Below are 13625 nucleotides of genomic sequence, written 5' to 3'. Positions count from 1 at the left end.
ATTTGCTTCACTTCTCCGAGACTCAATACAGAATAACTCAGTCAGCTTTATTTCTCAGTTGTCTGTGCCTGATAACGTAAATAGAATTATCAAGCCAAACGGAAAACCTGAAGGTCTGGATGCATAGGAACATGTTGGCTGAATGGAAGTCAACTCCTGAGAGCTTCTGGCAGAATTAATCCATGAGCATCCACTCATTAAACCCTTCCCAAAGGTCCCTGCATAACATTATTTGCCTTAAAATGTCCCACTTATATAAACAGAGAATTCATAAACGGTAGTTCCGTGTCTTAAAAAAGGTCATTTTCAAAAATTGGATTTGTAGTTATGCGGCTGTATGAAGTGCAAAGGATTGTGACAAAAAGTCAGGGAAACACTTAAACCCTGACACTGACAGTAAATTACACTTTAGTTGTTTCACTGTTAACAATGAAAAGCCATGCAAACCATTTATTAAGCAGTTGAACGTTTTATAAACATCAGTTGCAACTTTGTTAATGGCCATCCAAAAAATGTTTAAATATTAACTACAATGTATTTATTGACCATTTACAAAGCGATAAAAGCATCAGTTGCAATATGAAACAATTGATTTATAAATGGCTAATAAAGTATTTCTTTGTTAAAAATAAAATAACTATTTCCTAATGTTTAATTAACTATACATGTACCATATATCAATGATGGTTATTATAAAGTGTTACCAAATTCCGTATTTGACAACCTTGTAGTTAGCACATGCTATGGTGCTAAATAATGATGATGAATGCAGCTCACTTTTACAAATGATTTGCATATGATTGGTTTCCAGGTTTATTGACTGGTTTGTTTGATTATAATAAAATCATATCACAGTTTTGACTGAGAAGTGTTCTACTGCTTCATAGCACACAGGAAATAATGTTTGTTTAGAGGTCATAAGGTCTAGTGACCAAAACCACAGCATGACCTCGTACTGCTGTTTGATTGGATGTTTCTGTTGGATCTCATCTGTAATTATCTCATTTAATCCTCACGTTTATGAAAATGAGGCTAATTGTAGAGTAGAGGGCAAGTAAAGGCACAATTATTCAAGGTTTAAAAGTAATATTTGAATGTATATTTCAACAGAGCAGACAGAGGCCACTGCTCTTTATGCTAGTTATGGATGCACGGGTGGCTTGTTTCTGCAACTAGGAATATAAATATGAGAAAATAAATAATGAAAATTGTGGAAAAACTCAGAGAGGGAAGCCATGGTGATATGATTGTCTCAGTTCAGTGGCAAAGCCAGTTATCTCACAGAGGCACATATACCCAGGGATCCCATGATCCTTTGGCTTGGAGAAGGCAGTGTTCAGGTTGACAGAGGTTTGTATCAGTGTTGGAAAAACAGATTTGCTACCTTGTGGAGAGACGTTATCACTCGATTCCACTTTCACTATACTATCATCATCTCTTTTCCTTCCTCGCCTGAAATGAATGGATGTGTGCCTGGCTAGACTTTTTTAAACTCTTGATTAATTTGAATTTAGTGTTCTGGGAGATACGGCGGACACTGTTGTTCTGCTCTTCCAACAAATCTTCTTTTCTCCTCAAACTTTGTGTCTCTCTAGGCTTTTTTTAGTGTCCTCATCACCAGCATGCATTTTCTCACATCTCTCTCACTGTATCAACAACTTGACAAACCTACATTTTAAACTATAAATCTGAGGAAATGTTGTGGCCATGGTCACAGACAGGAAGCAGTCTGAAGGCTACATGAAGCCAACACTCACTGCCGGTAAAAAGATTGGATGTAAAGAGACTTCGGGGCCAAAGTTGGACATTTGGTCTGTATTATCGAGGTTTAATAGAGGTGAGTCAATTTAATCTACTTGGTCAAGGTTAGAGAAAGACTCTGGTCCAAAGGAAAAAATCCTGGAAACTGACAACATCATCCATTTCAGGAGGTGCAATCTGTTCACATTCAAGTGATAAAGCCCTATAGCAGCTGTAGTGATTCTGACAGGAGCGTGGAAAAGGTTGAGCTGATGTTACTGTAGAAAGGGCTGGAAGCGTGGGTTAAGAAAACATTGGCCTTTGACACGGAGGACTGCGGTTCAGGTTCTGTTTCTAGCTGATAATGTTCTCTAAAAAAACTGTTTTTGACCCCAATAACAGAGTTTCCCTAATCTTAAGGAAGTATTTATGCTGATCCAAACCAAGATCATTTCCTAAACGTGATCAGGATGTTTTTGTCCTTGAACCTCACCAAACCTTAGCCATACAATTGTAAATACAATAACATCAACTTATCAAACCGTAATTTGTAAGGGTTTTGGAAACAAATGATGTCCAGCAGATCAGAACATTTTATTTGGAGGTCTTGGACTGAGCAGAAGGTCTGCCGTGTCAGAGTCGGATGTTTTATCATAATTGGTTGAGTTTGGTCAAGTCTAGGCAAAACAGTTTAGCTTAGGTTGGGGAACAAATGTAAATGTATGCCAGCGTTGGCTGTTTGTACAAGACAAGATGTGAACACTGGTCTATTTGACGCTTTGTTAAGGAGATGTGCTCGTTTGAAGGACTTATAAGAAGGAACAAGACACTCTGTCTTTACGGTTAAGTTGTTTGTTTTTGGTTCCGTTGAGGTTAAGTAAAATCATGGTCAGTGTTATCAGACAAAAATGCCTCCTGTCTTCTGTTGAACATCCATTCTGCAAGATATTTCCTTGACATTTAAGCCTTGTTTTGTGCTTGTGTTTTCATTTAACAATCAACCACTCAGCAACCTCTCTCTCCCCGTGAAGCCAGCGTAAGTTGTAAAGGGCTCTTGAGTAGGTGGATCTGCATGTCACAGACCACTTACGGCATTTATTTCCACATTCTGTACACAACAAAAGCATGATTCTTTCAGCAAGCTTACCTCTGAATAGCATCTATCTTGTTGGCTGTGATTCCTCTCAGCAGCTCCTCCAGCAGGTCTGAGCTGTCAGATGGGGGTACAGGTGGTTTGACAGCAGGTGTGTGAGCGAACCAGCCAATCAGTAGACCGAGGACAAAAAGCCCCATCCCTGCCAGGAAGTACCTATGAGCGGAGTGGATGGTGTTTGATTAGAATTGAGGCCTGAGAAAAACTAGTAAGATGATCCTGAAAAAGCTTTAAGTAGACTCACGTCATGCATTACTTATGCTTGAAATGTCTGATTTGGTGACACCATCTATTTCTAACTCTGCTGTACAAGCTCACCAAAATATATACAAGTTGTAAATATGACCTTCCAGTGTCTGCAGTAGGGAATATCCGACTTAAGTTTGACAACTCCGGTCTTTGAATTACCTGAGCAGGAAACAGTGGAGTCGTCGTTGCCCCTTATGGCCCGGAGCCCTGGTGAAGTGGGAGATGTAGTTGGGATCTTCCTGCAGTCGTTCAAATCGTCCATGTGGTGAGACTGAGACGGACGGCTGGATGGGTTCCATCAGCTCAGGGTCGGGGTCAGGGCCGGGGTCTGAACACCCTAATAGTTAGCGGTGAGAAATAAAAATGAAAGCAAAAAGCAATTAATCTGGTAAAATCAGTGAAATCATGTGTGTTATTTCTGCTGCTAGAGGTCTTGAAGACAAAGGTAGCAGGGGATTTGTAATTCTAATTGTTCAGCAACCTCCATTGCTGATGAAAATCTATCTGATGTGACTCAGGCAGGAGAGTTCAAAGATGAGGTTGTGTTTTAGACATTCATTCAGGTTATGTTTAGCAGCATTGGCTAAACATCATCATAAACTTGATATCGGTAATCAATAGTCCACATGTTGACCTTTTAATAGTCCAATCTCTTCAGTTTTTTTGTGAAGGGTTTTATAGACAGTACACTTTTTCATATTTTTCATAGCATGCAGACCATTGCAATCTTAGAATATGTGTGCTTTTCTCCATATAATGCAATTCTGTCCAACCGATTTCTCTGGGTGGGGAGGTCTTCTTTACACCATTTCCTTGTAATAGCTTTTTGTGATGCCACTGGAAGTATTTTAACCAGGTAACTGTCTTTGCTCTGAATGCGTTCCTGCGTTAAATTTCCCAACTATAACACATCACAAGTCTTGGGTGGTTCATTTCCCGGAATTACTTTCAACCCATTCCATACATCATCCCAGGACTTATTTATTTTCACTGGGTGCCAGTAAATATGAAAATGATCAGCACTATGCTTCCCACACAGTCTCCAGCTGAGCTGTGGCACATATGGTCACCCTCTTTTCAATTTGGGTGTGATATAAAATTTTGTTGCTTGTTTTTCCACCAAAATGTTCTCCTGAGCTGGTAGTAGTTTGTTGTGTATTACATATTATACCATTCGTCTTTGGTTATTTCTCTCTTTAGTTCTTTTTTCCCATTCACCTCTTACATACAGAGTTGAAGTACTTTTACTTCTCACTATACCTTTGTACGCTACTCATATTATTCTTTTGGATACCTTTTTTGCATGCGTTACACAGAGTTGCTGTGATTCCATTCAATTCACCAGGTAAATCCTGCTTTACTTAAATAGTCTCACTTCTACACACATTAAAAATATTCTCTCTTTAATATGCAAAAACAGTCAGTTTCTCCTTTTTCAATTACTGTGCCAGTTATTGTTAATCATGATATATAACCTGCAGTCAATATTGATTAATACTATACAAGTCACATAATTCTGGGGTAGCAAAACGAACTATTGATGTAAAACAGAAATCAGGATGAATTCAACTTTTTCCATCATCCTGCAAGCAACCAAGAACTGTTTTAATGCAACAAGAGTCATGAGTCTGCTAAGACCGGTGCACAGTGAAAGGGGGTCGTTATCTAGCCGAGAAGTTAGAAGTGTGCAATCTGTCTGTTACTCCCTGCAATATTTCAGACTCATCCTCTGTCAACCCCGAAAATGACGGCTGTCCCTCCATTGTTCTGAGTGCTATCATCGGGATGAAATTTTAACAGATCAGCAATACAGTGATTTAAACATGGAAAACATCGCACTTGCTAAACATCAGCATGTTAGGATTGTAATTGTGAGCATGTTAGTTTGCCGACATTAGCATTTTTGATAGGCACAGCCTTACAGAGCTGCTTGCATGGCTGTGGACTCTTGATATTTTCAATCTGATGATTCCAAGAAGACTCTCCGGTATACTGAGATCAGAAAAGACATCGGAATCACTGCATGCTTTTTTAAATTCAGTGGTCAAAACAAACCGTAAATGGAAAATGGAATAAGAAATGTAATGCCCACTTTTGGAACCATCAGCCCATTTTCTTGAGAAGGCATTTGTAAGGATAGAAAACTGCCACTGATACAGAACTCCAGGCACAATTCAAAACAGAGTCCTTCAAAGCTGAGGAACTCAAGTCTAGCTTTAGGACACTTGTGAAGTTTCTCACTTGTGCAGCTCCTGGTAGCAGCAAACCTCTCATATTAAATACAGTATATATTTTTTTCACAGTGACAGGTTGTTTCAAATTATGTGTAAAGAGTTTCTGAAGAATTCCTCTGCAAAAATACCTTTTAAGATCATCAAAAGCATGAGAGAGAAACTTGTTTTGGCATGCCGAAAAAAAAAAAAAAAAATCTACAAACCTCAAGTTACAATTACACAAAGAACACTGGATTCTGTTTTTATTGTAAGCATGTTAAAGTCATGCATCAGATGAAATCATACACATGCATACTGAATCTGACGTGAAATGGCTGCGTAAACAAGCCTGTCCTTATTACAATTAAGGCAGATCACATTAGCACATGTCATAAAGCAGAAGTTAACAATATAAATGAGATGTATTATTGTTAACCAAGACGATCTGATTAAATACTTTTTACTCCTGAATTTACTGTTTTGTTTGACAGAAATGAGCCGCAGGATGCTCATTAATGTCGGAAAATGTTTTATAAATAATTTACAAATTCATCATGTTAACTGTCCTGGCATCAATCAGACATTATTCATTTACATTAAATATGAGCTGTAATTGTCCTGTTAGTACAGAATGCTAATCGTCTCTTCGAAAGCACATCATGTTACTTTAAGTGGGACCAGCTGCATGACATGACACACTGTGATATGCATCTTCATGTTATATAAGCTGTAAATAGGCTGTTGTATTACAATTACCTGTTCACAAAGGAATTCAGATCAGACAGCAGTTACAAATTGTGTTTAAACTGTGTGTTTACAGCGCCGCCAATGAATGTCAAAGTAAAATCTGGCATCTGCTGGTCACTGTAGCACCCTGACAGGTGATGTGGACATTTCAAACTCAGGACAGGAAATATTGTGTGTGAGTGTGTACCAGATTCTACCTGATCGCTGGCAGTCTACATGTTGCATCTGCATGCGGTCCATGCTGGGTCCTGGTTCCTGTAGCTCCTCCTTGTCCAGGTCCCAGTCCAGATCCAGACCTCCAGAGCAGTGGAGGACTTCACCGACCAGTGGCCCACCCTGGGCGTCACACACCTTCCTGTATGCCATGATGTCACCTAGAATTCAAACACAACAAAATGTCATTCAGTTTTCCACATATCTAATTCAATACTCAACATAAGCCCCTGTTCAGCTAAATGCTTGAGTCCCAGGGAAAAAAAGTTTCATAAAAACTTTCCAGGGTTACAAAAAAGTGAGGAGGGTTAAAACTCTTGGAAACACTGAATCTAGAACATGTTGAACCTGAAGCCAAACCTTTATTTGGTTTGCATGTACGTGAACCCTCAACACAGCAGGTTGCCAGTTGACGTCCATTGCATTGGGGCAAAAATTAAACCAGTAAAACTTCTGTGTCAGACAAAAATAGTTTGCCAGACCGTCACTGAAATAACTTAAGAGTTGTTTTCTTTGGTTCCCTTTGGTTAAAATACCTATATTGATTACGTAAGTTACCTTACAAACACATGTATCATAGCTTTAAAACAAACACATTTTGACCCAGTCTTCTTGGGTCCTGTGAACAAGCCATTCAACCATTTGCCAACTCAGCCTCTTCGATACTACTGCATTACAGGGGCGACTGCAGAGATGACGTTAGAGGGCTAACTACAGAATCATGTTTAGAAGCTTAGAGCCACTAATTTTTAAAGCTGCCGTGTTGGACGCGTTGGGAGTGTGAGCAGGATGATAAGGATTGGCCCCAGTTGAAAACAACTAAGACGTTACTCAACAATACAACCTCAACAATATAAAACATTAATATGATGTAACAGCTGTTAACTTCCCATACCCAAATTTAACAGATCTTACCATTACATTCCAATACACCACTTACTGAGTGCCTATAATCAGCATAAGGCATGAAGACATTTGGGATCCCTACTGAGACCTATCTGCAGTTAACACAGGCAGAGAGTGCAGAAAGCCTGGTACAAGCCACCTGGGTCAGATTAAAACCGCTCATTTGACTCAAGGTAATGGATGTTACGTGAGTGCTGGATATAGACGAAAATGTGATAACTGTGGTTAAAAGCTATTTGGGCTAAGTTACTGACCAGAGCCTCTCAGCACACAATTATAAAGACTAAGAGCACCGCAGGGTGCTGTGATGCATTTACACATACTAATGTGACTGAGAGAACACAGGCTAGAGTTGAGTAGTGGATCTAAGTGTGTGTGTGTGTGTGTGTGTGTGTGTGTGCGTGTGTGTGTGCGTGTGTTTTGCCCACTTAAACCAGCTCTACCTTCACTATAGCTCCTACACAGCTCCGATTAAACCTCACCATGGGATCACATGCATGAAGACGTGTGTGCGTGTGCCCATGCAAGCCTTTGACATCTGCGATCTGACTGGAGATCAGCTATATAAAACCTCCCAGCTCGTGTCTTTGGTATGTCATTAAGTTTAACAATCCCTTATATGCCCTCCATCATCAAAGTCCACCGAGAATGGGCAAATGAACTGCCCAGTCAATAGGATAATAAAAAAAAATAAAACATTTAAATAAAATCAATCTCCCCAAAAATGCAGTCAAACTTATAGGCAATTATTCATTGAAAACTTTTAACTTTACTGGACACGTTATTCTTCAAATGATTACTGGTTCAAACCACCTGGAGTCAAGTGGAAGAGAAAAGGAGACATGAGCAGAAAAAAATCACTCCATGCTTATAACGTAGTTACTATTGAATGGCACCAGAACAACTCCTTTATAGAAGGCAGACGTGTGTGTTACATGATGTACAGTTGTAAATGTAAGCTGTGATGAATGGCCAAGTAGTGGCAATTAAATCAAAAACTGGGCAGTGCTTCCTTCGACCGCGGCTTCACCTCCAGCAAATTCCAGCGAAATCTGTTGAGTAGCTTTCTGAAAATTGCGAACACACTAGCACACTTATATCAATACTACACGACTGTATGGTTGTTGAATTTGAGTGGCATTATATGGATATAACTGTTCAACATGGTAATTGACAAATATTACACTTTATATTTCAGACTGACACAAAGGATATTCTATTACATTTAATTGTAGAACTGTTTGTCAGTTGTGTTAATGATCTTCTCAGTCTCACTCTTGGTTTCCATCCGGCTCATGTCATCATGATTTGTGTAGGACGCTATTCTGTTCTGTTCGCCACGCGACTGCACATCCCACCGAGAGCCTTATAGAAACAGTGCGCGCCACCGGCTGATACAGTGGATTTTTTAGATTTTAGATGATTTTTGTGCTTCTAACATGTCCGGTGGAATCTAGGTGTCATACTTGAAACCCAAGATCTTCTTTTTTATGTCTATATCTTTATGTGATGTTGTTGAATGTTGATCGATCGGTCACAATTCCACGTCAGTTTGGCTCCTAACAGGTCGCGGATGCCTGAGTAGTGACTGCTGAACTGTCCTCGCTTAGACAGAGTAGCCACTTTTATTTTTTAGGATTTCACATTCAAGAGAGATTGAGATGGAAAGAGGAGACACTGGGGGAAAGAGGTACGCAGCTGGAGACAATTAGAGGAAGAGTCCTGGAGAGAAGGGGAAGAGAGGCACAGTGAGGAAAGACGACACAGTGGCAGTGACAGACACACAAAGCCGAACAGTTGAAAAACAGGGAGGCAGGAAAGAAGAGGAGAGAAGAGAAGAGTGTTTATAGATGAAGGGGAGTGGGTAAAAAGCAGAGAGAAGAGGTCTGGGAGTTCCCTGGCATCAATCTTCAATGCTTCACCACACTTTCATTACTTCTATCTCAATGCAGATGAAGGATCCTCTCAGTAAAATAGAACAGAAGTTCATTTAACTGCTGACCTCCTGTTACAGCCACACACACTTCAGTGGGATTTTGGCCTGATACCTTTCACTGCTGGAGAGTGAAAGCCGTGTAACTAGATTCCCTTTCCTTTCTTTTTTTTTCCTTGTGTATACAGGCCGTTTGACTTCAGTACCCTATGTGCTCTTCAGATTTCAGAGAAGCTATTCATTAAAGATTAGACGGTTGCTTTGTGAAATACAGTTTGTCTTTGCCAATTTGACTTTTCCACTTTCTCTAGTTTTTTTCCTTAGTAAAGAAATAGTGCAACAACTGGAACAGTTCCACATCAAATATCGTCCAATTGTTAGGGCACATTTCCTGATCATATGAAAGTCGCCAGTAGTGGTCCAAATGCCACGAGTTGCCAAATATGAGCAGTGAGTTGGTCAACTGCTCAGCCACTTCACCAACAATGTTATAGATGTGTGATAGAGAGATGCATATAACAGTACGTATCCATAATAATGTGGTCCAATTTAAAATCAAAAACTCTTCTGGAGCCTAACCAAACTCACAATGCTAAGATCAAGTATTTCTCTTATATGATTTTCTTACCTTATACAAAAAGAATAAACATGAATACACGTGGTGTTGTTCTGTCGATTCGCTTATCGATGCTGATTCTTCGTCAACAGCCACCTGATAGCCAATTCCCTGTATCTCAGTCTATCAAATAATGTTGCCCTCCTGTTAGAATTGTGTTTTTCTGTAGTGCACCATTGGGTGCAGGCAGCAGAAACAAATGTAAATAGAATTCTATATGTATGTCTATATATATATATATGTATGTATGTATGTATGTATGTATGTATGTATATATATATATATATATATATATATATATATATATATATACATATATACACACACTTTTCACATTGCTTCATACTTTATCCTTACTATTTAAAGTGATGGAGTGGATCATAGATGTTGTGCACTGTGTAGCTGACTGCTGTATCGATATTTTTCAGGCAAACATGGCTATAATAAAGGGACCACAGGATCGCTACGGTGTGAAAAAAAATAGCCTCATCAAGTATGTACTTCATGTAATGAGTCGTAAAAGCCTCCATTATATGCAGTTGCAGATCAAAGCAGTTTTTTTTTCCCCTTTTTTAAATCGCAGTCATTTACAGAGCCGAGTCGGAGAACAAATTCTGCATAACAAATAAAAAAGTCTGACGCAACAGCTGCTCTGTTTGACCTTCACAGCCGCGCATAATCAGAAACAGGGCTGTGGCTTTGAAGAGGTGAGCAAGAACAGCATTGGTATGCGAGGACAAAGCCTCCCTTCAAATAATGCCTCTGATATCAAGAAGTTGCACATGAGGACACACACACACACACACACACACACACACACACACACACACACACACACACACACACACACACACTTCTTCTATAGGAAGACAAATGCCAGCTTGAGGAACAAAGTTGTCTTTCATCTTGTCTCTTGCAGCTTCGGGCAGATTGACAGGTCATCTGTTGTATGTGCTATCTTTCACTACTTTACAGTAAATTCACCTCTCATTCATAAATTACCTACAACACCAGGGTGCCGGTGAGGCTGTCGAACACATTTAGTGTGATCAGGGTGGGGAGACAAAGGGCGGGAGGGAGAGGATTTTTTTTTTTTTCTCCCAAAACACTCCTCACCAATCATTTCATCTGACATGACCTTGTCAGCTGCCATAGTTACAGAGCATGAAGCGAGCTGTCAGTCACGGCTTTCCCTCCCACAGCCAGGAATGCAGCGGAAACGCTCGCAAATACGACAAACTATTCACAATCCCATGTATATTATAAATTGAAACAACCTCACAGTTGCACTTCAATGTATATTTTTACGTTCATGAATAAAACACATGCAGATTATACAGTAACCCCTCCCCATGCCCTGATGGATCCCCTAGTGGTATTCTAAAATAACAGAAGAAATGGTAAGAACCACTTGGGACAAATAATAAAAGCAGCAGTGTAATGAAGTGATTGAGCGTCTCCATGGAGACTTGGTTCACATTTTACAGCGGTCAATGGCAAATGAGGCGCAGTCAAAAGCTTAATCACACGTGTGGGAATGTAAAGGTGCAAGCATATTTGCAAAATGATGTGTAACTGTGTGTCTGTGGTTTCTTTTAACCCCATCAGTCAACTGAGTGTTTCCTTCTTGGAAATGTTCACTGGTGATCTAGCTGGTACAACAGACATTTGTGTATTTGTGTAAACTGTTTGTTTTTTTTTTTAAATCATACTACATATGAATTGTTGAGTCATGGCCAAAAATTGGTTTTGTGAGTTCACAGTGACCCTGACCTTTGACCACCCAAAGGATATCTGCTCCAAATTTAAGGATGTTCCTCAAGGCATTTCTGAGATATTGCATTCATGAGATGGGAAAACATGAGGTCACAGTGGCCTTGACCTTTCGGCGATCATTAACATATAGCATCATTTACACAAAGATCTATTACGTTTATGAGTTCAAACTTTAAATATGTATTGTCTTTGTAGTTTTCAGAGTCAAAAGGATTAACTAATTATCACATTCTGTGTTTTTCTTTGTTACAACTTCTTTGTAAGGAGTACAGGATTTTCTGTTTAGATGCTTTTACAGAATGAAAAGATTGTGTTTCTTGACCTTTAACTGCCTTAACTGTATCATGCTGTCAGACAATATAACCTTAGAGTAATTTCCCCAACAGCGTATCTTAGTAAAACAAAATTTTCTATGTGGATGCAAAGCAGTGTAATCTATAGGCCTTCATAAGACCAGCACACATACATCTCTCTGCATCTCTCATGTTCACTACTGAATTGTTATGAATCATGCCATTATTAAAAGCTCGACAGATAGCCTTCACAGATAAGATATTACATTTAATAATAATAATCTGGTCTGTGGAACCACCAGACAGAACCTTCTACTGGGAACACAAGGAGGAACGGAACACATCAATGTCTTACTCCTCGTATTGTATTGGCAGTCTGTTCATTTAAAATCTGCTGTGTATGTATGTGTGTGTCTGGTGTCTGCAGAGAGAAAGAATCAACATGCAGCTTTATTGGAATCCATCTAATTGTACAGCCAAAGGTAGACTCTGTTCATTTCCGCGTAACATATAACCTGCATCTCATGAGCCGACATCCATCCATAACTGCATCAACATCTGCCCAGCGCCGTGTAGCTGTGAGAGTTTGTTACAGGCTGCAGGGCCATCAGAGAAAAACCTTTATTTTTATAGTGTTCATGAATTAAAGATGGCTTCCCCTGGGGTGTTGAGGGAAAGTGGAGGCTTTATGGATCTCTCTCTCTCTCCTCCGCATTAAATCTTCTGAATACCACAGGCCATGTCTCAGGATGTTAGACACGGAAAACAATAACAGCCAAACATTCTTATCTAGCAGTTTGTTTGTATTCCTTCCTCTCAATACCAGTTTTCATTCTTGTTTTCTCTCTCGCTTCCTGCCCTCCTTCTGGTTCCCACTATATTACATGCGCTGAACGTTCAAGCCAGTCCATTAAAAACTGCATTACCCACAAGTCAACAGGTTATGTAGTCCATTATGGCTGAAGGTCAGGTTTTCTTGTTCTATTGTGGGTCGATCTCAGAAAGGAGAACAGGCAGAGGTGGGTGGATGGCATAACAGATGAAGCTCTGCTTCAGGAAGTGTCAAAAAATAAAAAAAATACCTAAATCATGATCAGCATATCAGTAACTCTGTGTTGCTTGTCAACTACTGAAATACTGGCATGTTAACAGAAGTGTCCAGAAGTCTGACCATGTTGTTATTGCAAGTAGTCAGACATATTAGACCCTGCGGTTGGTACATTACACTCCAATACTTTGAGTGGCTCCATTTTTTTTTTCTCCTGTCAGCATGATTTTAGCAGGAGGACGTGGATGAAAGAGTTGTCGGGCTATTTCAGCTCAACATGTAAACTTAAGTCCAGACTGCTAAATGAGCTTCAGGGTTCCATTCATGCAAATATGGCACAAGGAAAACCTGAGCACTTAATCAATAAAGCAGCCAGCTGTATTGATTAAAATGGGACTGTATCTGTTATGAGTGGAAATACGGCAGAAACACACAGTAATGCGAGAACAAACTGACATATGTGACACCTGAGGGGAACACTACATTATAGATACAGCAAGGACTATGTGTGTCCTTGCAATTCTCACTAAAGATTGAAAAGATAGATTTTTTTGAAAATTAAACATAAACCTTTTTTTTTATTACGACCCCCACAATACGCAATATCACCTTTTATTACCCCTGGATGTATTTCAGTGTGTTTAAGAAACATAACATGAAATATGAACAGCACTTAGACTCTAAACAACATTTAGTTATATATGGCACCGGTATGCTCTAAGTACATTACCATCACTT

At 39.5% G+C, this 13625-nt stretch overlaps 1 protein-coding gene across 1 annotated transcript in view; it reads right to left on the bottom strand.

Annotated features, from left to right (window-relative positions):
* The window catches only part of LOC119028127 (inactive N-acetylated-alpha-linked acidic dipeptidase-like protein 2), a 393803-nt gene that overhangs the window by 232115 nt on the left and 148063 nt on the right, over positions 1 to 13625 (bottom strand). Inside the window, exons 5-7 of the mRNA XM_037113698.1 lie at positions 6300 to 6476; positions 3302 to 3479; positions 2888 to 3049 (exon numbers count right to left, since the gene is read on the bottom strand). Of these exons, the coding sequence (XP_036969593.1) occupies positions 2888 to 3049; positions 3302 to 3479; positions 6300 to 6468 (509 nt within the window). The 5' untranslated portion in view covers positions 6469 to 6476. The remainder of the gene's footprint in view (positions 1 to 2887; positions 3050 to 3301; positions 3480 to 6299; positions 6477 to 13625) is intronic.

The sequence above is a fragment of the Acanthopagrus latus genome, chromosome 11 (genome assembly GCF_904848185.1).
Source record: "Acanthopagrus latus isolate v.2019 chromosome 11, fAcaLat1.1, whole genome shotgun sequence".
NCBI classification, from domain to species: Eukaryota; Metazoa; Chordata; class Actinopteri; order Spariformes; family Sparidae; genus Acanthopagrus; species Acanthopagrus latus.
This window is presented reverse-complemented; position numbering and strand designations above follow the sequence as displayed.